This window comes from Chiloscyllium plagiosum, unplaced genomic scaffold (genome assembly GCF_037043375.1).
Source record: "Chiloscyllium plagiosum isolate Xiang-an unplaced genomic scaffold, Cpla_swu_hap1 HiC_scaffold_1, whole genome shotgun sequence".
Taxonomy (NCBI): domain Eukaryota; kingdom Metazoa; phylum Chordata; class Chondrichthyes; order Orectolobiformes; family Hemiscylliidae; genus Chiloscyllium; species Chiloscyllium plagiosum.
Genome location: NW_028270139.1, coordinates 79397579 through 79423367, shown reverse-complemented (window position 1 = coordinate 79423367; position 25789 = coordinate 79397579). Strand labels below are relative to the sequence as shown.

Genomic DNA, 25789 nt, shown 5'->3' with positions numbered 1-25789 from the left:
TGTGCATTTCTGGTTGCTGCACACTCAGAAAGATGTGATTTGCACTGGAGAGAGTGCAGAGGAAATTCACCAGGAGATTGCCTAGGATGAGAAATCTCAGCAATGAAGAGGCTGGGTTTGTTTTTCTTGGTTGGCGAAGGACCCATTTCTATGCTGAATGACTTGATGAATCTGTATACTTTTTACCTTCACTGTCTCAACAGCAGAATTTTCAGGATTGTTTGCAGTACTAACAAAGATTCAGGGACCAGAAATCTCTGCACTCAAGTGGGAATCATAACCATTGTTGGAAGTTTATTGTGAGATTTCTAGGTCAAAAGAGTAATGCATCAAGCGACTACAATTACCAGGTTTCAACACTATTAGGGGCCACCTGTAGCCTTGAAAGTTTGGTCAAGAATTCCCACAGTGAATATATATTTTAATTTGTTGGCATGAGAGCTATGCATGTAATAAAGAAACAATTTGCATGTTTAATATCAATAAACTGAAATAAGCAGATTCTCTGCTCACCAGCAGGTGATGTAATAATAGAAGTGGACAGAGCATCAATGTTATCAGAGCAATAATGGTATTTATTGAATCCATTTTGAGGTAGTAACTACACCCCCTTAACTTAGAAAATTTAGGAAGTTCAGATTACCACGAGGTTGTTCCCTTGTCCAAGCTCTCCTTTGCCTTGTCCCAGCCCGCCTTCACCCTTAGACATGATATATGCCAACATGGAACCAGAACATTAATAGACCGTCTTTAAAATATTCAACCTCAATTGTGGACGGCACGGTGGCACAGTGGTTAGCACTGCTGCCTCACAGCGCCAGAGACCGGGGTTCAATTCCCGCCTCAGGCGACTGACTGTGTGGAGTTTGCACGTTCTCCCCGTGTCTGCGTGGGTTTCCTCCGGGTGCTCCGGTTTCCTCCCACAGTCCAAAGATGTGCAGGTCAGGTGAATGGGCCATGCTAAATTGCCCGTAGTGTGAGGTAAGGGGTAAATGTAGGGGTATGGGTGGGTTGCACTTCGGCGGGTAGGTGTGGACTTGTTGGGCCGAAGGGCCTGTTTCCACACTGTAAGTAATCTAAATCTAAAAAATCTAAATTGACTACCCACCTCTTCCTAGCAAGCAGCAAATCAAACCCTCGCCTTCTTGATTCAAAATGATTCTGGGTCAGGATCATGTTTGTCTTTTTTCAGATGGGGCAATAAGTATAAAAGTTGGCAAGTCATGTTGCAGTTGTATAAAATTTTGGTCAGTCCACATTTTGGAGTATTGTGTGCAGTTGTGGTCGCCGAACCATAGGAAGGCTTTGGAGAGGGCGCAAAGATTTAACAGCATGTTGCTTGGACTGGAGTTCATTATATCTACAGTATATATTAGCTAGGTGGGACAAGCTTAGATTGTTTTGTTTTTGCTAGAGGGTCAGAGGTTTAGGGATGACCTGATAGAAGCAAATAAAACAATGAGAGGCATAGATAGGGTGGATAGTTGGAGTATGTTTCCCAGGGTGAAAATGTCAAATACCAGAAGGCAAAGTTTTTTAAGTGAGAAGTGGCAAATTTAAACTTCTTTTTCCAGAGTGGTAGGTGCTTGGAATGTGCTGCCAGGGACAGTGGTAGAAACAGAAACAATTTCAAAATTTTAAGAGGCACCCAGACAGATACCTGACCAGACAGGGAATAAGGGGTATATGAAGCATGTGCAGGCAAATGGGATTAGTTTAGAATAGCATCATCGTGCAGACATGTGGGCCAAAGGGCCTGTGGGGATGTTATTCTATGTTTCTATAGGAGTGAATCAGCACGATGACCAGTGCCACCATGTTGCCTGCCCACCCATTTCCAATCCAGTTTCTAACCATTTCCTAAATCTATCCTCAAGAGTCTTTATAAATAGATCTTGCTAATTTATATATCATCCAATAACTTGCATGATATAGTTTGGGTCATTGATTTTATTCAAGAAGAGTGCCCATGTCTACTTCAATCTTGTATTCTTCATTCCTGCCTGGATTTCTGGTTGTTAGTGATGAATTCCTCAATGTTTCCACTACAGGTCCAGAAGGTGCAGTGTTTGAACAATCAGTGGAAACACCTCACATCAGAGCCGAATCCTCACAAGAACTCAAGTAAGTAAATGATTTGGATATGTTTTGTAATCTTGGATTTGACACACTGCTACATGTTTAACTCTTTGCTCTGTGAACCAACTATATGCAAACAAGGTGAACATCAGAGTGGCCTTTTGCATTTGCAGTTTTAAAATGGTAAAATCTGAGTTTTGAAACTGTCTGAATAGAAAGATTGCGAAGGACCCTAGCAGGGACTCAGTTACCACAATAATGGTTACCCTCTCTTGCCGTGAATTGGGTGAATAGTATTCAAATCCAGAAACTTCAAAACCAGTGAATGTAAATTTAGCAGAATCTTGTACAGAAAAGTGCCATATTTGCCACCACGTATAATCCCTGCTAAGTACGCAAAAATATATTTTATTCATTCCAGGGATGTCAGTGATTCCGCCTATGTACTGTCAATACTTAATTATCCTTGACAAGGTGGTTGCAATCTGCCTCTTTAAACAGATTTGATGTAGGTACACCCGCAGTAGGGGTGGGGTTGTGACCGTCTTGCCTAGAACAAAAAGGACAGCTAATAAATGGGAACACTGACACTTGAAATTTTCTCTCCAAGACACACTCACTATCCTGATTTGAAACTATATTACCCTTTCATTGCTGTCATTGGGTCAAAATCCTAAAGATCCCGTTCTAACTACGAGCAATGTGCACGTGCTTGCATCAAATGGACGGTGGTGGTTAAAGGTAGCAGCTCACCACCACGTCCTTACAGGCAATTGAGGATGGGCAACATACATTGACCTTACCAGTGATGCCCCTACTTAATAACCAAATGAAATAGAAACCAACAAAAACAGCACACATTCACTTGTACATTCAGGTGAAGATTGTGACTATTTTGTATCAGAATATGAATAATGCAAGTCAAAAGCATTAAGTTAACATATTCTAAAACCTAAGAGGAAGATCGTCTTGGGCAATGCAGAGGACATGGGACAAAATGAGAAAAAGAGGAACCAAAGGCATAATCTAAGGATAGCATTAACAATTAAAATTAACACTTGTTTGCTTTGACAACCTATGGAACTGAATATTGGTCCCCACCAAGGAAGGGAATAAGCTGTGAATATACTGTTGCCAGCTGGTGTGTGGATGTCCCTACCCTTTTCACAGTGCTGGCTACTTCTGTGGATGGAAATGTGTTGCTGGAAAAGCGCAGCAGGTCAGGCAGCATCTAGGGAACAGGAGAATCGACGTTTCGGGCATTAGCCCTTCTTCAGGAATGAGGAAAGTTGGTCCAGCAGGCTAAGATAAAAGGTGGGAGGAGGGACTTGGGGGAGGGGCGTCGGAAATGTGATAGGTGGAAAGAGGTCAAGGTGAGGGTGATAGGTCAGACTGGGGTGGGGGCGGAGAGGTCGGGAAGAAGATTGCAAGTTAGGAAGGCGGTGCTGAATTTGATGGATTTGACTGAGACAGGCTGGGGGGAGGGGAAATGAGGAAACTGGTGAAATCCGAGTTCATCCCTTGTGGTTGGAGGGTTCCTAGCCGGAAGATGCTGTGGTCTGACGATGGAGGAGTCCAAAGACCTGCATATCCTTGGTGGAGTGGGAGGGGGAATTGAAATGTTGAGCTACAGGGTGGTTGGGTTGGTTGGTCCGGGTGTCCCAGAGGTGTTCTCTGAAACGCTCCGCAAGTAGGCGGCCTGTCTCCCCAATATAGAGGAGGCCACAAGGGTGCAAAGGATGCAATAGATGATATGTGTGGAGGTACAGGTGAATCTGTGGCAGATATGGAAGTTTCCTTTGGGGCCTTGGAGGGAGGTGAGGGGGGAGGTGTGGGCGCAAGTCTTGCACCTCCTGCGGTTGCAGGGGAAGGTGCCGGGAGTGGAGGTTGGGTTGGTAGGGGGTGTGGATCTGACGAGGGAGTCACGGAGGGAGTGGTCTTTACGGAATGCTGATAGGGGAGGGGAGGGAAATATATCCTTGGTGGTGGGGTCCGTTTGGAGGTGGCGGAAATGACTGCGGATGATGCGCTGTACATGGAGGTTAGTGGGGTGGTAGGTGAGGACCAGTGGGGTTCTGTCCTGGTGGCGGTTGGAGGGGCGGGGTTCAAGGGCGGAGGATCGGGAAGTGGAAGAGATGCGGTGGAGGGCATCGTCGACCACGTCGGGGGGGAAATTGCGGTCCTTGAAGAAGGAGGCCATCTGGGATGTGCGTTTTTGGAACTGGTCCTCCTGGGAGCAGATGCGGCGGAGTCGAAGGAATTGGGAGAATGGGATGGCGTTTTTACAGGGGGCAGGATGGGAGGAGGTGTAGTCCAGGTAGCTGTGGGAGTCGGTCGGTTTGTAGTAGATGTCCGTGTTGATATGGTCGCCTGAGATAGAAATAGAAAGGTCGAGGAAGGGGAGGGAGGAATCTGAGACTGTCCAGGTGAATTTGAGGTCGGGGTGGAAGGTGTTGGTGAAGTGGATGAACTGTTCAACCTCCTCGTGGGAGCACGAGGTGGCGCCGATACAGTCATCGATGTAGCGGAGGAAAAGGTGGGGGGTGGGGCCAGTGTAGTTGCGGAAGATGGATTGTTCCACATATCCTACGAAGAGGCAGGCATAGCTGGGGCCCATGCGGGTGCCCATGGCTACTCCTTTCATTTGGAGGAAGTGGGAGGATTGGAAAGAGAAGTTGTTCAGGGTGAGGACCAGTTCAGTCAGTCGAAGGAGGGTGTCAGTGGAAGGGTACTGGTCGGTACGGCGGGAAAGAAAGAAGCGGAGGGCTTTGAGTCCTTCGTGATGGGGGATGGAGGTGTACAGGGACTGGATGTCCATGGTGAAAATAAGGCGTTGGGGACCGGGGAAGCGAAAATCATGGAGCAGGTGGAGGGCATGGGTGGTGTCCCGAATGTAGGTGGGGAGTTCTTGGACTAAGGGGGACAGGACGGTGTCAAGGTATGCAGAGATGAGTTCGGTGGGGCAGGAGCAGGCGGAGACAATGGGTCGGCCGGGGCAGTCAGGTTTATGGATTTTGGGCAGGAGGTAGAAGCGGGAGGTGCGGGGTTGTGGGACTATGAGGTTGGAGGCGGTGGATGGGAGGTCCCCTGAGGTGATGAGGTTATGGATGGTCTGGGAGATGATGGTTTGGTGGTGGGGGGTGGGGTCATGGTCAAGGGAGGAGGTATTGCAGTAGGAGGAGGTATCTGCGAGCTGGCGTTTGGCCTCAGCGGTGTAGAGGTCGGTGCGCCAAACTACTACCGCGCCTCCCTTGTCTGCTGGTTTGATACTTCTGTGGATGGCAGAGCTACCTTACCCTTTCCATTACTTACCTTTTACAGGTGGTGGTGGTCAGGGTTCAGGTGGCAATGTCACTGCACTAGCAACCTATAAACATTTAATATTCTTGGGACATCAGTTTCAATCCCAACATGGCAAATGATGAAACTTGAATCCAATTTTAAAGTGCAGAATGAGAAAAGCTGGACTAATGGTGATCATGAATAATTGTTGTAAAACTCCATCTGGTTCATTAATGTCCTTCAGGAAGGAAATTCCCACATGTGACTCTTGACCTATAGCAATGTGGTTGACTCTGAATTGCCCTCTTTGCACATATAGTGATGGGCAATTAATGCTGACCTAGCTATCAATGCCCATGGACGAGCACTGAACAAGGACTATAAAATTGAACATTTTTTAAAAATTTCTTTTGTTTTTCTGCTTCTTTATATTTCCTGCCTTGATTTATTTTTGTGTTTTAAGATGGCACCAGAGGGTGGTGACACTGCACAAAACTTTTCACAGTTTTGTAGATAAAAATGATAAATCAAATCAAAATCCAAGAATGAATGAATAAATGTGCCCTCCTGAGGCGTCAGACTGGCATTTCAGCTTTGAGTCTGCCAGCCACCTGTAATTGGACTGGGAACCTATCTCCCTGCCTATTAAGAAAGCTGCCCTCATAACAAGACCAAAGAGTCACTGTCTCCCTGCGCAAAATGAATTTGGGACCCACAAGTAGTGCACCTGATGGAAAAACTCTTTCCACATTGTCACAAAATAGATCACTTTCAGACATTTATTTTCTACCCTACTGACTGAGATTCATCCAAATAGCATGTGATAATGTGAATGATGCATTCTACAGCTTGATTAAAATTAATTTCTGAAAACACATTAAGCTTTATAGCTGGCAAAGGAAAAATATCTTACTGGTGAAACACTTGTCTATTCCTCATTCACCACATGAACAATGTCATGTCATGAGTACTCAGCCAGAGACAAGGCCTTTACTCACTGTCTGCTGATGGGTTTTTCCTGAGCTCTTCACATGGCAGTTTTTGTTAATGGTTAGTTAGTTTGCTATTGCCTTCCACTCTCAGGGGTAGGGCAAGGTGCGAAGTGTCCATACTACCTCAGCTAGAGCAGGAGGGGGAGCCCATGTTTTTGATGCTGTTCTAAACCATTGGACTTGCTGGCTTCCAGAGAAAATAAATATGTAATGGCCTAAATCTTCCAATATGGCAAGGTGCCTCTATTTCAACTTAAATAACCAAAGAAGCATAGAATCTCTACAGTGTGGAAACAGGCCATTTTAGCCCAATAAGTCCACACTGACCCTCTGAACAATAACCCACCCAGACCCATTCCCCAACCCTATTACTCTACATATCCCTGACTAATGCATTTAAGTTACACATCCCTGAACACTATGGACAATTTAGCATGGCTAATCCATCTAACTTGCACATCTTTGTACTGTGGGAGGAAAACTGAGCACCCGGAGGAAACCCATGCAGACACTGGGAGAACATGCAAACTCCACAGAGATAGTTGCCCGAGGCTGGAATTGAACCCTGTCCCTGGCACTGTGAGGTAGCAGTGCTAACCACTATGCCACCCTCAGTGTTTCAAGTCACTGAGAAAGGCACACCATGCAGCCATATGTGGTACTCGCACATGAAGTTTAAATTTCTGATTGCCTGCTGAGCCCAGTCAGATTGCTCCGCGATTTCAATGGCAGTCAGCTTAGATGGCCAGAATCATCAAGCTGTGGATTTTTTTTTCCCAGGGATTTACAAAGAGCTTTTTCATAACAGGGTCAAAAGTTCGCTGTGCAGTGTAACTCAAAGTAATTTAGCTGCAGTATCAAAGTACAAGAAGAATCACAAAACTCTCAGTCCATTCACCAGCCCCCCAACCCCCACCCCCACCCCTCCCAGCAATGTTCATTGTCATACATTGGGTAAAAACAATGACTGTAGATGCTGGAAACCAGATTCTAGATTAGAGTGGTGCTGGAAAAACACAGGGAGAAAGTGAGGTCTGCAGATGCTGGAGATCAAAGTTGAAACTTTATTGCTGGAAAAACACAGCAGTTCAGGCAGCATCCGAGGAGCAGTAAAATTGATGTTTCGGGCAAAAGCCCTTCATCAGGAATACAGCTGCAATACCAACCACGAGCAGCTTGTAGTTGGGGTAGAGTAGTTGACATCAATCTTCTTTTCTACAATATATAAACAATATATTTGAATTAAACAATGAATATCTGAGTTGCTAAAAGACAGATGTCCAAACCATAAATGAAGCTAAGAGACACATTAAAATGTCATTTTGAAAGGATGATGATGTAACCTAGCCGTGGTGGAAGCTTCACACATGGAGGGCCTGAGATTTACTGGTGGATGTTAATGCTTCCTCTCCAAGGACACCAGGGTACAGATAAAATCACAGAAAAGAAGCAGGCAGGCGTGCGTAACAAATAGCTCCATAGCCCACTGCTGGGACCAGTTCATGGTTACCTTGGCCAGGCCCAGGAGCAGATCCATAAGGAGGACTTCACCTTGGCCTGGTCCTCTCCACAAATCCTTCTTCCTACTAAATTAAATATAAAAATAATTCTACACAATGAAAGTAGACAGTAGACAGTCCCTAAGGGGCATTGTAACAATCCAAATATAATCAGCAGAAACTTATAAAAAGAAAATTGAAAGTGATCAAAGTCAAATTTAAAATATTCTTATCTGGGGCAAAGATGCACGCTAGCCCTTACAGTGCCTACCAGTCTCCACAGGCAATCCCCCTTTCTCCGCTGAGCTTAAGGGCCTATCTGATTAGCAGTAGTAAAGGATAAACCACATTTGAGTCCCTAATTGGAAGAGACACTTGTCATAAAGAACACAACATAGTTTATTGAACAATAGAAATAGTACTGACCACTGTTGTCCCTGAACAGAGTTTATCCCACTGTTACTGTGTTTGCTAACCACTCACTTTCCAGAATCCCTAGCTCTTTCCTGCCTGGCTGATATCAAAAGTGTCCGTATTTTCAGAAAGTGTAGGGTGCTATAGGGGAGAGGGTGTGAGTGGAGGTTTTTTTTGGATTATGTAGAGGAGAAGAATTGTACCATTACTCTGGGTATAGTTATTAAGCATGTACACAGGGAGCTTTGAAGGAGTGACATTAGTCCTCATAAAACTGGAGCCTGAGTGTGTAAGATTCCAAGTTGTCTCTTTCCATTCTTTATATTTAGTAATGTTCAATAAAGCCTGTTGCTGTTCACTCAAACAGTAGTAATCTCCCATTAGTCCCGTGCAAATTCAAGAGAATGAGTACTGTCGGTGGTGGTGATGGTGGTAGGGCAAACACTTGTGGGCTGAGGGAGTGGCTTGTGCATTGTCAGGTGAATAAGGGGGAGTTTGCATTGCTATTGGATTGAGGCTGTACCATTTTAGAGACTGATGGCTTTGTTTTGTTATGACCATCTATAAGTTTGAAATTGTGGTCTTTCTTTCTCAAGCTAGCCACTTAGTTCACATCTGCAGGCATTTATGGCTGTACAAGTCCATTTTCCTTATTATTTTAAAAGTATATTTTGCAATTACAAGTAAAATAAATGCTCAAAGTACTTCAGGATTAATAACTATTTAAAACAATGTGGGCTAACAAACTGATTATGGACTTTAAGCAGTATGTCTCTAGTTCATGATAAGGAAAGAGTGTAGTTATGCCAAGAATACTTGACTGTCTGACTCTGTTCATCCCAGTAGAGTTGGCTCTGGAAGATGCAAAGGTTCCACTGTAAAATGGTAAATGGGCAGATTAAATCGCAGTCAGCCTTGGGTACTCTTTTTTTTTTTCTTCAGCACTCTTAGGAGAATTTTGGCTAGTATCATTAAAAATAGCAATGAAATGTTATCTCCTGCTCCTCCTTCAATTATACTTTGGCCTTTAAAATTTCTGTTTTTACTGTCACAAGAGGTATTTAATGAATTATGTTAACTGACATCTGAAAATATACATTGATGTTGTTTGTATATTTACACTTTTAAAAACATTTAAAATATATCTGTGGAATTTAGACTTCCTGCTGATAACAGTACTATGGTTGATTATATCTGTACCATAGTAAGTATAAAGTATGATTTAATAACATGACAAATTTTGTCAGTACACCAGAGTGCAAGCTAATTACAAAATATGTAAATGTCAGCAACATATTTAGAAATGATTGGTTGACATCATTACCAAGAAGTCTGTTTCTTTCAAGGTTAGTTTCATGGGCCAGAATTTGCTGTCAAAATAATGGTGAGGCTAATGGTGTTCAGCATTATTTATGTACAAATTGTACAGCAGTATCAGGCATAGTGTAGAAGCCCAGAAATTGCTGTCCCTTTTGTCGCACACTATTAGCTCATGAAGACATCTTGCTGTCTAGCTCACCAATGGAATCCATTGAATAGAATGGAATTACTATATTTGCAAAGTAGATTTGAACTAAACCCACTACAAGTGTTGTCATTTCATGCTGAATCATTTGTTTAGCATAATAAGTGTGTATTACTGCCAGTGAATTTCTTTCATACTGAAAGATATAAATATGAACTCAGTTCAAGTTTTAATTGTTGGATATTTTAATCATGAAAAATGTAAAATGTTACTTTTTTTTATTTTCCCTTGTTTCTATGTGTCTCTGAATCCAATCTATTTCTGCATTCTCCTGATTTGATTGAAAACTCATTCTAATTGACGTTTTCTTCTCATGAATTTCCAATGTGTTTGGTAAGAAAAGTAAAAGTTGCTTACCATGTTCAAATAGGTCACATAAGTATGCAAGGGCAAGTATAGCTAACAGCAGAAGCCATTGGATGTCCTGTTATGGAAATTTATGGTCTACCATTTTTACAATCTCTTTTAGATCCTGTATAAATTATATTATAATTCAACATATACACTGTGCACATTTCATTCCCTATGTGCAATGACCTACTCAGTCTTCGACACCTTCTGCAAAAGAGAAATTGAGATCAAGCTGTTCAAAGTCAACATTTTTGGAGTACAAATGAAGGAAAGAACTATAATTAATGTGTCTTTCACAATATCCCAAAGTGTTTCCGAGCCAAGATATACTTTTGAAGTGTGGTTACTATTGCAGTCCAGCATAACAGACAACTTCTGCACAACATCATTCTAATATAAGCAATTAAATATATGATCAGTTATATGTGATAATGTACATTAAGATTTTCAAGGAGAGCATTGAGTATATTTTTCCCTCTGTTAAATAATGTGCTATAACTCTTCATGACCAATGAGGAAAAATTAGCATGAAGATGTGCTTTGTAAATGGGCTATAACAATAAACTATCATAATGATCCTTGAATACTCCAAGCATCTAACAAGCTGTTTAATCAGTGCAAATTATGAAATATCCATGAAGTGTATAAAGTTTGTGCAATTCAGAGTACTTTCCCTGCCTCGCTATCATTAAGCCACTGCTAGAAGCATGGACTCGCAACAAATTGTAAAAAGTACAAGCATTGCAAATCTTTGTCACATTGATTCAGGGACCCATTAAAAATTTGATGAATCCTGAATCCAGGATTCATGATTCTATTCCTGAGCTTTTCGATGTTCATCACGGTCCTTTTAAGGTGGCAGGCTGGCTTGGATCATGACCCTGGGCTCCGAGCTTCCAACTTGGCTGGATCTATTGCAGAAAAAGACATGACCCATTATTCTGCAAATTTCAGAGTTGTAATCTTTGAAGGGTTCTGGTTCACCTCGTAGGTTTCATGAAACAATATCTGTAAGAGGGAACATTTTTTGAAAGGTAAAGTCCTCTTCATTTCCTCCAAGTGACCCTACCAAGATATGATTTACGTACACACACAAGTCCATTGTGCTCCTGCCAATTTATACCCCTCCTCATACCCCCATGACCTCTCATGACCGCTTGCCAAAGTACAGTATCTCCATGCCCATTCTCCTACTGTACACTTAGAACTGCAATGAACTCTATATAGTGGCAGTTGTAAATGTAAGAAACACTATTCATTTATAACTTTTCACATGTTAAGAAAAACACCTTTCTACCTTAGAATAATTAAGTTTGGATGATTGATACTTTTTAAAGTTCTAAGCCATGAAACTACACGGCACTTGAAACCCTTTACTCTTCAGTAAATGAACATTATGAGGGGTGACCAGGTGGCTCGCAGTGCCAGGGACCTGGGTTCAATTCAAGTGACAGAGTGGAGTTTGAACATTCTCCCTGTATCTGTGCAGGTTTCCTCCCACAATACAAAGATGTGCAGGTTAGGTGAATTGGCCATGCTAAATTGTCCATTGTGTTCAGGGATGTGTAGGTTAGGTGCATTAGTCAGGGGTAAAAGTAGAGTAACTGGGTAGGGGAATGGGTCTGGCTGGATGTCTCTTCAGAGGGTTGATATGGACTTGTTGGGCCAAAATGGCCTGTGTTCATACTGTCAGGATTCTCTAATTATGATGTTGATATAAACCAGCTGGCTGGAGCTGTCATTCAAAAGCTGGGACATAACTGTTACAAACAATCTAACTGTTGTCTGCGTTCTTTGCTGTGAGAGCTCAACCAAATAACCAAGATGGCCATTTTAAATAGCCCATCTCTACAGCAGTCAATCTTGTGGCTGAGCCCGAACCTCTTTGTTTGGCCAGACTTTAACCAAAACCCATTACTCCAGCAATGAAGATTACACCTTGAGAGACAGTATTCCCATATTGCAATGCTTGTATGTTTTATAGGAATGCAAAGCCTGGAATTTCTCCAACTTTCACTACCTGCCTTGAAGATGTAAATCCAGCCTCTTGTCATGAATAAGCATATTTATCAGTGTAGACTTGATACAAGGTGTCAAAAAGCACAGAATTAAAGCACAAAGATAAGACACTAGTTTTACCTATCATAGTTTAGGCAAAAACGTACAGATATGGAAGTGGTGTACTTGATGTGTAGCAAATGTTATTCCTGCAGAGAAATACTTAGACAGACATAGCATATGAGGTATTAAGAGTGAAAATAAAATCCATTTTTATATAAAATTGTTGACCAGGGAAATATTTCCATCGAACAAATTGAACGCAACTGAAGTGCATCAAGAAAATTTACCACCACCTTGTCAAGGACAATTAGGGTTAGGAAATAAATTTTGGCTTTGCCAGCAACACTCTCTTCCACCAGTGAGTAAAACAAAATCTGCCTTAATTAAAGCAAGTTTCATTGTTTAAAGATACAGACCAATTTATATGTGCTGTATAAATCACAGCACATTGGTCCTCCCCAACAACCACTTCACACAACAGGAGCAGTCATTAGGAATTTGGATGCAGAGAAAAGTGTCCAATTAGTGTCCTTCGCAACTTTGAAACTGAAAACAGGGAGCGCTGACTCAACTGCCCTGCACAGCTCATTGTATAACTTGCCCTCTTGTTGAATGAAGCTATACACAGGGAATTCTGATGCAAACAATGTATTGTCCATAAAATAAAAATTGCATTTCAAATATTTGTTCTGTATAGATCAATGAGAAAAATAATGGTATGCCATGATAGGCCATGATAGCTAAAGTAATGTATTTGAATGAGTGAAGATTGACTACATGGTTTTTCTCATCCCCCCCACTCCCCATGAACGCTTTATATGCCAAATACATCAGAACCAGCCAATTTTAATGAAAGATTTCACGTGGTACATTAGAACCTTTGGTAGATGTGGTGAGATGTAACCCTCACAACTGATTTTGATTGAAGGTAAGGCTATGGTGAGTAGTGATATAGTGAGTATTGATTGCATCAGAATTAGCCTTTTAACTCAAGGCTTCCATTTAACTTTTGGAACATCAACTTCTGTCTGAAGGGGTGGTAATTATTTGGAGAAACCAACAGGAATTAAGCAGATGAAAAACCATTGCTGGGGTACTGGTGCCCAGGTTAGACATCCTGGAAGAATTGGGATTCTTCAACAAAAATCCCTCTCTTTGGAGTGAAGATATCAGATTTGTTTGGAGAGCTCTAAGAGAATATCACTCAGCTTCTCAAAGTCCACAGGAAAATCTAGTTTAAAAAAAAATTGGCTCTCTTTCTGCTGCCAATATTTTTGGAAAACATTAGAACATTGGTTAAATTTTACTTTTGAGGTCCTTGCCTGTTTTGGAATCCCATCGAATCTGCTGTACAATCAGTACGATCATATGGCTGATCACACACTTCACTGCTGTTACTCACACCATCCTGGTAACCATGGACACCATCTGTAATCAGAAACCTATCAATCTCAACCTTTAAACAAGTTGGAAGACTGAGCTTTCATAGCTCTCTGTAATAGAAAATTCCAAGAGTTCACAAGCCGCTGTAGAAACAAAATTCACTTAATCTCTGACCTAAATTACAATCCATTTCTTCATAAATTGTCTCATTAGATTAGATTAGATTACTTACAGTGTGGAAACAGGCCCTTCGGCCCAACAAGTCCACACCAACCCGCCGAAGCGCAACCTACCCATACCCCTACATCTACCCCTTACCTAACACTACTGGCAATTTAGCATGCCCAATTCACCTGACCTGCACATCTTTGGACTGTGGGAGGAAACCGGAGCACCCGGAGGAAACCCACGCAGACACGGGGAGAATGTGCAAACTCCACACAGTCAGTCGCCTGAGGCGGGAATTGAACCCGGGTCTCTGGCGCTGTGAGGCAGCAGTGCTAACCACTGTGCCACCGTGCCGCCCACTCGTCTCCTGGATCGAGTCTCTCCAATCAGGGGAAATATGCATCTAAACCGTCTATTCCTGTAAATATTTTGACACATAGAAACATAGAAAATAGAAACATCAGTAGGTCATTTGATCCATTGACCCAACATAACAGAGAGCCTCCTTGTCAATTTCAGCAGATCATGTTCCTGTGTCTGATAATACTGCATCATAGACCAGTTGAGACTCCCATTTGGTTGGTCCTGAAAGAAGGTTTCTCCTTAAACCAAAGCTGAAACATCAACTGCTATGATGGTTGAAAAAGACAGATGAGTGTGAAAGGACATCTCTGAATGTCAACACACTCTTGATCCTTGGAAAAGCATTCCTTTTGATGTGATTCTAACACCAGCCTTTGTTTTATTTGCTAGCTGTCTCAAGAATTTTGTTGTAATTGCCAAGCAAGTCAAAACTTTTTGCCAAGTGATTCACCTTCCAAAGATTTAGAGTCATAGAGATGTACAGCATGGAAACAGACCCTTCGGTCCAACGAGTCCATGCCAACCAGATATCCCAACCTAATCTAGTCCCATTTGCCAGCACCCAGCTCACATCCCTAAACCTTTCCTATTCATATACCCATCCAAATATCTTAAATATTGCGCTTGTACCAGCCTCCACCACTTCCTCTGGCAGCTCATTCCATATACGTCCTCTGTGGAAAACATTACCCCTTAGTTCCCTCTTATATCTTTCCCCTATCACCCTAAACCTATGTCCTCTAATTCAGGACTCCCCCCACCCAAGGGAAAAGACTTTGTCTATTTATCCTATCCATGCCCCTGAGAATTTTAGAAACCTTTATAAGGTCACCCAGTCTCCAACGCTCCAGGGAAAACAGCCCTTGCCTATCCAGCCTCTCCCTATAGCTCAAATCCTCCAACCCTGGCAACATCCTTGTAAATCTTTTCTGAACCCTTTCAAGTTTCACAACATCTTTCTGATAGGAAGGAAACCAGAATTGCATGCAATATTCCAACAGTGGCCTAACTAATGTCCTGTACAGCCGCAACATGACCTCCTAACTCCTGTACTCGATACTCTGACCACTAAAGGAAAGCCTACCCATACACTGCCTTCACTATTCTATCTATATGCGATTCCACTTTCAAGGAGCTCTGAACCTGCATTCCAAGGCCTCTTTGTTCAGCAACATTCCTAGGATCTTACCATGAAGTATATAAGTCCTGCTAAAATTTGATTTCCCAAAATGCAGCACCTGACATTTATCTAAATTAAACTTCATCTGCCACTCCTCAGCCCATTTGCCCATCTAATCAAGATTCCATTGTAATCCGAGGTCATTTTTTTCACTGTCCACTACACCTCCAATTTTGGTGTTATCTGCAAACCCATTAACTATACCTCTTATGCTCACATCCAATCATTTCTATAAGTGACAAAGTAGACCCAGCACCAATCCTTGTGACACACCATTGGTCACAGGCCTCCAGTCTGAAAAACAACCCTTCACCACCACCCTCTGTCTTCTACCTTTGAGCCAGTTCTGTATCCAAATGGCTAGTTCTCCCTGTACTCCATGAGATCTAACCTTGCTAACCAGTCTCCCATGGGGAATCTTGTCAAACGCCTTACTGAATTCCATAAAGATCTTGTCCACTATTCTGCCCTCATCAATCCCCTTTGTTACTTTTTCAAAAACCTCAATTACGTTCGTGAGACAGGATTTCCCACAGACCTTCCTGAAGAAGGGCTCATGCCCGAAACATCGATTCTCCTGCTCCTTGGATGCTGCCTGACCTGATGTGCTTTTCCAGCAACACATTTTCAGCTCTGATCTCCAGCATCTGCAGTCCTCACTTTCTCCTTTCCCACAGACCAAGCCATGTTGACTATCCCTAATCAGTCCTTGTCTTTCCAAGTATCTGTAAATCTTGCCCCTCCGGATTCCCTCCAACAACTTGCCCACCACCGTCAGGCTCACCGGTTTATAGTTCCCTGGCTTGTCCTTACCACCTTTTTTTGAATAATGGGACCACATTAGCCAACCTCCAGTCTTCTGACACCTTACCTGTAACTACTGATGATACAAATACCTCAATAAGGGGCCCAGCTATCACTTCCTTAGCTTCCCACAGAGTTCTTGGGTGCACAGGTAGTTTTTGAGTCGCAGGCAGATAGGATAGTGAAGAAGGCATTTCCTTTATTGGTCAGAGTATTGAGTACAAGAGTTGGGAGGTAATGTTGCGGCTGTACAGGACATTGGTTAGGCCACTGTTGGAATATTGCGTGCAATTCTAGTCTCCTTCCTATCGGAAAGATGTTGTGAAACTTGAAAGGGTTCAGAAAACAATTACAAGGATGTTGCCAGGGTTGGAGGATTTGAGCTATAGGGAGAGGTTGAATAGGCTGGGGCTGTTTTCCCTGGAGCGTCTGAGCTGAGGGGTGACCTTTATAGAGGTATACAAAATTGAGGGGCATGGATAGGATAAATAGACAAATTCTTTTCCCTGGGGTCAGGGAGTCCAGAACTAGAGTGCATAGGTTTCGCGTGAGAGGGGAAAGATATAAGAGACCTAAGGGGCAACTTTTTCACACAGAGGGTGGTACATGTAATGGAATGAGCTGCAGAGGAAGTGGTGGAGGCTGGTACAATTGCAACATTTAAGGGGCATCTGGATGGGTATATGAGTGGAAGGGGTTTGGAGGGGTACGGGCCAGGTGCTGGTAGGTAGGACTAGATTGAGTTTGGATATCTGGTCGGCATGGACGAGTTATACCAAAGGGTCTGCTGTATATCTCTGACTCTATGACCTGATCAGGTCCTGGGATTTATCCGCCTTTACCAGTTTCAAGACACCCAGCATTTCCTCCTCTGTAATATGGACATTTTCAAGAAGTCACCATATATTTCTCCACATTCTATATCTTCCATGTCCACAGTAAACACTGATGCAAAATACTCATTTAGTATGTCTCCTATCACCTGTGGCTCCAAACAAAGGCTGTCTTGCTGATCTTTGAGGGGCCTATAATCTCCCTAGTTAGCCTTTTGTCCTTAATGTATTTGTAAAATCCCTTTGGATTCTCCTTGATCCTATTTGTCAAACCTATCTCATGTCCCTTTTTTTTTTGCTCTCCTGATTTCCCTCATCAGTATACTCCTTTATACTCTTCTAAGGATTCACAAGATCTCCCCTGTCTATACCCGACATTTGCTTCCTCCTTCTTCTTAACCAAACTCTGACAGGAGCCCTAATGACTGAAGATTTACCATTATACTATTACTGTTGACAATTTGTCCCAATGACTGAATATATTTTTTATTGAAAATGTATCCTTGTCATTAAGGTTGAGCCATTTTGCTTATGAGCAATTTAAGGCTTTATGCATCTCCATTCATATCCTTCAACTTGTCCCATGTATCAATACCTCATCTATATGGCTATGACTCCATGAAGACCTTGTAAAATACTCGACATATGCATCAAAACGTCTCTGGGGCTGATCCCAACCAGACATTTGTTGAAACAAAATCTCAAAGTTTAACCATGTAAAAAGCAACCTTGATTATCCAATGATCCTGCTTGAACCTAATGATTTGCAATAAGTTTCAGGAAAGCTTGACTTCTGGTTAATGTAGCTAAACTCTCATCAGCTGTTAAATGTGGATTGGAGAGTGAAATCCACTGCCTTGTTGAGATGTGGTCACCATAAATTTGAACAATATCTTTTTAGCTTGAATGCAGTAACCATGCCCAGCAGTTTGTTCCTTGATTTGGGAATGACTCTTGTTATTATTACTGTAAGTTGCTCTCAAATTGCTTCATTAAGGCTTGTGGAAATTTCCAGGGTATTGGGACATGTGGGTCTCACGTCTTTCTTCAGTCAAATCCCATATTCGGTGTTCTCCTTCCCCAAAACTCAGAATTCTTTTTCAAAGGAGCTCTTCAACTTCTGCTATTTAATGTCTTTCATCTTTTGAATCAGACTGAGGTCAAGACATGTCTCCCTACTCAAGAGTGAGTTTTATTGATTTGTGAAGTACATACAGATTTTCTACTCTTGTGGCTTCCCCAATATTAGTCTTGCTTGCAGAGTATCTTTAACCTGAAATGCTACACATTAGCACATAACAACTAGGAGCAGGCATAGGCAATTCAGCCCCATGAAACTAGTCCTCCATTTAATACAATCGCGCTTAATCTCATCTCTGCCTCAACCACCCATTGATTCCAATTTCCATAATACTTCAAGCTATTGTTAATTAAAAATCTGCCTATTTCCTCAAACTTATTCAGTGTCCCAGCATCCACTGCACTCTGGGGCAGTGAATTCTGTACATTTCCACAGACCCTTTTCAAAGAAGTAATTCCTCCTCACCTCTGTTTAAGTCTGCGAAACTTTACTCTGAAACTGACCTCGATTGCCCTAAAAGGAGAAACATCTGTGGTATGTCTACATTGTCATTACAACAATCAATGCATCCATTACCTCTGGTGCCACTTCCTTTTAAGATCATTGGATGTAGGCCATTCAACCCTGGAACGTGTTTATCTTTAATTCTAATGCTTTGCTCCATACTCTTCAATAGTGATGACACCTGTTTTTAAGTTCCACCTGTTCTACAACATCAGCATTACCTGTTGTTATTACTGGGATGGTTTCAGTGTTCTCTGCCATGAAACCTGAGGCAAAATATTATAGAGTCAGAGATGTAGAGCATGGAATCAGACCCATCCATTTGGTCCAACCCATCCATGCCGACCAGATATTCCAACCCAATCTAGTCCCACCTGCCAGCACCCGGCCCATATCCCTCCAAACCCTTCCTATTCATATACCCATCCGATGCCTTTTAAATGTTGCAATTGTACCAGCCTCCACCACTTCCTCTGGCAACTCATTCCATACATGTACCGCCCTCTGTGTGAAAAAGTTGTCCCTTAGGTCTCTTTTATATCTTTCCCCTCTCACCCTAAACCTATGCCCTCTAGTTCTGGACTCCCTGACCCCAGGGAAAAGACTTTGCTATTTATCCTATCTATGCCCCTCATAATTTTGTAAACCTCTATAAGGTCACTCCTCAGTTTCCGACACTCCAGGGAAAACAGCCCCAGCCTGTTCAGCCTCTCCCTATAGCTCAAATCCTCCAACCCTGGCAACATCCTTGTAAATGTTTTCTGAACCCTTTCAAGTTTCACAACATCTTTCTGATAGGAAGGAGACCAGAATTGCATGCAATATTCCAACAGTGACCTAACCAATGTCCTGTACAGCCGCAACATGACCTCCCAACTCCTGTACTCAATACTCTGACCAATAAAGGAAAGCATACCAAACACCACCTTCACTATCCTATCTACCTGCGACTCCACTTTCAAGGAACTATGAACTTGCACTCCAAGGTCTCTTTGTTCAGCAACACTCCTTCGGACCTTACCATTAAGTGTATACGTCCTGCTAAGATTTGTTTTCCCAAAATGCAGCACCTCGCATTTATCGGAGTTAAACTCCAACTACCACTTCTCAGCCCATTGGCACATCTGGTCCAGATCCTGTTGTAATCTGAGGTAACCGTCTTCGCTGTCCACTACACTTCCAATTTTGGTGTTGTCTGCAACCTTACTAACTGTACCTCTTATGCTCGCATCCAAATCATTTATATAAATGACAAAAAGCAGAGGACCCAGCACTGATCCTTGTGGCACTCCACTAATCACAGGTCTCCAGTCTGAAAAACAACCCTCCACCACCGCCCTCTGTCTTCTACCTTTGAGCCAGTTCTGTATCCAAATGGCTAGTTCTCCCTGTATTCCGTGAGATCTAACCTTGTTAATCAGTCTCCCCTGGGGAACCTTGTTGAACACCTTACTGAAGTCCATATAGATCACCTCAACCGCTCTGCCCTCATCAATCTTCTTTGTTACTTCTCAAAAAACTCAATCAAGTTTGTGAGACATGATTTCCCACGCACCAATCACAACTAATGGGTATGCCTCAGTTTTTGCCCGAATGTTAGCTTTAGTTTCCTTCCTGAGCTACAGATGCTTTCTCCCTCCTGACAACTCCCTTCCTCTGCATATGTTTTAGTTTGGTGCAATAGAGTATACTCTATTATGCCAAACCTCTGTTCATCAATTACCCTACTTTTTAGTCTTCCTGACCAATCCATTAGGGCCAAATCTGTCCTCATGCCTGTGCATAACACCAGAACTCTAGTTTCAGAGTCACATTTTTCATCCTCAAACCAAATTTGAAATTCTAGCATGTTATGATCACTCTTCTCTACAGGATCCTTAACTGAGATCGTTAATTAGCCTTATCTTGTATCACAATTCTAAACACTGTCTCCTGGACCATGTAGTTGCACTAATGTGGGTATGGATGGTACTTTCTCTGCCATAACTCATTGTTTCATAACATACTTATAGGTGTCTAACTTAAAATTTGTGAAAAGGTCATTGACATAAATGCCAGTTTGCCAAAATGTAAGGTTTAGGTTGACTCTTTCTTGAAAAACAAATTAAGTTTTTCTTCTGTAGTAGACTGTTCAGCCTCATTAACCCCCCCTTTTTTTTTTTTGTGTAACTAATTTGATTTCTCACTTTTCTGAAACTTTGATTTCCTGCAAGTGACCTACCATGCAACAGATAAAGCATTCATTCTTAACAGTCAGTATCGATATGTGTGAGGTTTCTTCACTGTATGGCAATGGGACAGAGGGTGGTATCAGGCATATTGTGGGGGTGCGGAGATAGTCAGTGCATGTGGTGGAGTATGGGTGTTAGACCTACACCAGAAGGGGTTGGGTTTGGATACAAGAGGAGAGGGGTTCAGATCAGATACTGGGAAAGGGGGGGATTGAGTCAGGAGCAAGGAAAGGGCCAGGGCCTCTGTTCCCAGGGCAGAAGCATGGGAGATGGTCAGTTCTGATGGCTGGACAGGGCTTTTAGCTCCAGGGTTGTGACCAGTGATACAGTAAGGAGGAGCAAGTCCATAGCAGGAACAGGTAATAGGTTCAGAGTTGGGGATTGGGTCTGTTGATTTGGGGGGGTGGTAGATGGAGGAAAAAATCTACACCAGATAGATTTGGTCTAGTGGGTGGGGAAAGGAGACTCTCCTCTCCCAGGTAGAGGTGGGGTATTGGCTCCAATGGCAGGGGAGGGGATGGTGTCAGGTCCTGGGGGATGTGGATGTTGGGTCAGCTTACTAGTTGCACAGGAGATGGACTAATTAATAGTTTAATATTTCCAGAATAATTATTTACTTAACTGTCCCAGCACTGCTCCTATCTATGTTGGAAAAAGAACTACCTGTCCAACTGAAAATCCAGGCCAAGGCGCCTGGAAAATAAAAGAAATCTGGTCCTCCTGAAGGACATTAAATTAAAGTTATTACAACAACGTTCAGCACCACTGAGTGAGGAAAATCAGACTTTGGAATATATCCAAAGATCAATACTGACCCAAAATAGTGAGCTAATACTGCCATTTCATAAATGATTCATGCAACCATCCTTGAAATAGTGTATATAATTCATCGAACGAGTTGGGGAATTGGAACTGGAGTTGGATGAACTGAGGATTATTCGAGAGGCTGAGAGGGTGATTGATAGAAGCTACAGGGACATAGTTACGCCGGAGAACAGAGGTAGCTGGGTAACAGTTAGAGGTGGGAAGGGGAAGAAGCAGGCAGCGCAGGGTTCCCCTGTGGTCGTTCCCCTAAAAAATAAGTATACAGATTTGGAAACTGTTGGGGGGGACAGCGTTGCAGGTGTAAGCTGCAGTGAAGGGGTCTGTGGCTCTGAGACTCAGAAGGGAAAGGGGGAGAGGAGGAGAGTGCTAGTTATAGGGGACTCTCTAGTTAGAGAGACGGACAGGCGGTTCTGTGGACATGGGCGAGACTCACGGATGGTTTGTTGCCTCCCGGGTGCTAGGGTCCGAGACGTCTCAGACCGTGTCTTCAGAATCCTTAAGGGGGAGGGTGTGCAGCCAGAAGTCGTGGTACACATTGGCACCAACGACATAGGTAGGAAGAGGGGTGGGGAGGTCATTCAAGAGCTCAAGGAGTTAGGCTGGAAGCTAAAAGCTAGGACAGACAGAGTCGTCATCTCTGGGTTGTTGCCGGTGCCACGTGACAGTGAGGCAAAGAATAGGGAGAGAGTGCAGTTGAACACGTGGCTGCAAGGCTGGTGTAGGAGGGAGGGCTTCAGATATTTGGACAATTGGACTGCATTCTGGGGAAGGTGGGACCTGTACAAACAGGACGGGTTGCACCTGAACCAGAAGGGCACCAATATCCTGGGGGGTAGGTTTGCTAGCACTCTTCGGGGGGGTTTAAACTAATTTGGCAGGGGGATGGGATCCGGACTTGTAGTCCAGCAAGTAAGCTAGCTGTGTGTCAGGATGCCCAAGACTGTAGGGAGGCTGTGGAGAAGGTAGCACTGACAGGGACTACTTGCGGACACAGAGATGGGCTCAAGTGCGTATACTTCAACGCAAGGAGTATCAGAAATAAGGTGGGTGAACTTAAGGCGTGGATCGGTACCTGGGACTACGATGTTGTGGCCATCACGGAAACGTGGATAGATGAGGGACAGGAATGGCTGTTGGAGGTTCCTGGTTACAGGTGTTTCAGTAAGATTAGGGAGGGTGGGGAAAAAAGGAGGGGGGGTGGCATTGCTAATTAGAAATGGTATAACGGCTGCAGAAAGGAAGTTTGAGGGGGATCTGCCTCTGGAGGTAGTATGGGCTGAAGTCAGAAATAGGAAAGGTGCAGTCACCTTGTTGGGTGTTTACTATAGGCCCCCCAATAGCAGCAGAGATGTGGAGAAACAGATTGGGAAACAGATTTTGGAAAGGTGCAGAAGCCACAGGGTCGTAGTCATGGGCGACTTCAACTTCCCAAATATTGATTGGAAGCTCTTTAGATCAAGTAGATTGGATGGGGCGGTGTTTGTGCAGTGTGTCCAGGAAGCTTTTCTAACGCAGTATGTAGATTGTCCGACCAGAGGGGAGGCCATATTGGATTTGGTACTCGGTAATGAACCGGGACAAGTGGTGGGCTTGTTAGTGGGTGAACATTTTGGTGATGGTGACCACAATTCTGTGACTTTCACCTTGGTTATGGAGAGAGATAGGTGCGCACAACAAGGTAGATTTTATAATTGGGGGAAGGGAAATTACAATGCTGTAAGGCAGGATTTGAGGAGCATACGTTGGGAGCATAGGCTGTCAGGGAAGGATGTGGTGGAAATGTGGAACTTTTTCAAAGAGCAGATACGACGTGTCCATGATATGTATGTACCTATCAGGCAGGAAAGAAATGGTCGTGTGAGGGAGCCTTGGTTGACGAGAGAGGTTGAATGTCTGGTAAAGAGGAAGAAGGAGGCTTACATAAGGTTGAGGAAACAGGATTCAGACAGAGCAGTGGAGGGATACAGGATAGCCAGAAGGGACCTGAAGAAAGGGATTAGGAGAGCTAAGAGAGGGCATGAAAAATCATTGGCGGATAGGATCAAGGATAACCCCAAGGCATTTTATGCGTATGTGAGAAACCTGAGAATGACGAGAATGAGGGTAGGTCCGATCAAGGACAGTAGTGGGAGACTGTGTATTGAGTCGGAAGAGATAGGAGAGGTCTTGAACAAATACTTCTCTTCAGTATTTACGAACGAGAGGGACCGTATTGTAGAAGAGGAGAGTGTGAAATGGACTGGTAAGCTAGAAGAGATACCTGTTAGGAAGGAAGATGTGTTGGACATTTTGAACAACTTGAGGATAGACAAGTCCCCCGGGCCTGACGGGATATATCCTAGGATTATGTGGGAAGCAAGAGAGGAAATTGCAGTACCGTTGGCAATGATCTTCTCGTCTTCACTGGCAACGGGGGTGGTACCAGGGGACTGGAGAGTAGCAAATGTTGTGCCCCTGTTCAAAAAAGGGAATAGGGATAACCCCGGGAATTACAGGCCTGTTAGTCTTACTTCTGTGGTAGGCAAAGTAATGGAAAGGGTACTGAGGGATAGGATTTATGAGTATCTGGAAAGACACTGCTTGATTAGGGACAGCCAGCACGGATTTGTGAAGGGTAGGTCTTGCCTTACAAGTCTTATTGAATTCTTCGAGGAGGTGACCAAGCATGTGGATGAGGGTAGAGCAGTGGATGTAGTGTACATGGATTTTAGTAAGGCATTTGATAAGGTTCCCCATGGTAGGCTTATGCGGAAAGTCAGGAGGCATGGGATAGAGGGAAATTTGGCCAATTGGATAGAAAACTGGCTAACCGGTCGAAGGCAGAGAGTAGTGGTAGATGGTAAATATTCAGCCTGGAGCCCAGTTACAAGTGGAGTTCCGCAGGGATCAGTTCTGGGTCCTCTGCTGTTTGTAATTTTTATTAATGACTTAGATGAGGGAGTCGAAGGGTGGGTCAGTAAATTTGCAGATGATACGAAGATTGGTGGAGTTGTGGATAGTGAGGAGGGCTGTTGTAGGCTGCAGAGGGACTTAGATATGATGCAGAGCTGGGCTGAGGAGTGGCAGATGGAGTTCAACCCTGCCAAGTGTGAGGTTGTCCATTTTGGAAGAACAAATAAGAATGCGGAATACAGGGTTAATGGTAGGGTTCTTAGTCAGGTGGAGGAACAGAGGGATCTTGGGGTCTATGTACATAGATCTTTGAAGGTTGCCACTCAGGTGGATAGAGTTTGTAAAAAGGCCTATGGAGTATTATCGTTCATTAGCAGAGGGATTGAATTCAAGAGTCGTGAAGTGATGTTGCAGCTGTACAGGACTTTGGTTAGGCCACAGTTGGAGTACTGTGTGCAGTTCTGGTCGCCTCACTTTAGGAAAGATGTGGAAGCTTTGGAGAGGGTGCAGAGAAGATTTACCAGGATGTTGCCTGGAATGGAGAGGAAGTCGTACGAGGATAGGTTGAGAGTTCTCGGCCTTTTCTCGTTGGAACGGCGAAGGATGAGGGGTGACTTGATAGAGGTTTATAAGATGATCAGAGGAATAGATAGAGTAGACAGTCAGAAACTTTTTCCCCGGGTACAACAGAGTGTTACAAGGGGACATAAATTTAAGGTGAAGGGTGGAAGGTATAGGGGAGATGTCAGGGGTGGGTTCTTTACCCAGAGAGTGGTGGGGGCATGGAATGCGCTGCCCGTGGGAGTGGTAGAGTCGGAATCATTGGCGACCTTTAAGCGGCATTTGGATAGGTACATGGATGGGTACTTAATCTAGGTTAGAAGTTCGGCACAACATCGTGGGCCGAAGGGCCTGTTCTGTGCTGTATTGTTCTATGTTCTATGTTCTATGTTCTATGTTCTAATTCCAGTTACCACAGTAATCAGAGGATATTGTTATTGTAAGGGAAAGATAGCTCTCAAAGCACTAAAGCGGATGGAATGGTTACTTAATGTGGGTGCATTCTCACTGATTTTGGGGGGGGAGGGTGAAGAGATAATTTGGTGGATGTTTATAGGATTCTAAAGGGATGAAACCATATGACAACCTATTTCACATTGTGCAGAACCTGCCATTCTAACAAGTGTGTGTCAAACCAGTAGACATTTAGAGACTGCATTTCGAGAGGGCTATATACAAAACACTCTGAACATAGAACATTGCAAGACAGTACAGGCTCTTTGAGCCTTGATGTTGTGCCAACCTGTGAAACCAATCTGAAG

General features: G+C 43.4%; 1 protein-coding gene across 3 annotated transcripts in view; it reads left to right on the top strand.

Annotated features, from left to right (window-relative positions):
* sgcz (sarcoglycan zeta) overlaps positions 1-25789 on the top strand; it is a 979662-nt gene that overhangs the window by 908722 nt on the left and 45151 nt on the right. For all 3 annotated transcript variants that reach the window (XM_087988397.1, XM_043690307.2, XM_043690318.2), the window contains exon 6: positions 2052-2124. In XM_087988397.1, the coding sequence (XP_087844523.1) occupies positions 2052-2124 (73 nt within the window). The remainder of the gene's footprint in view (positions 1-2051; positions 2125-25789) is intronic.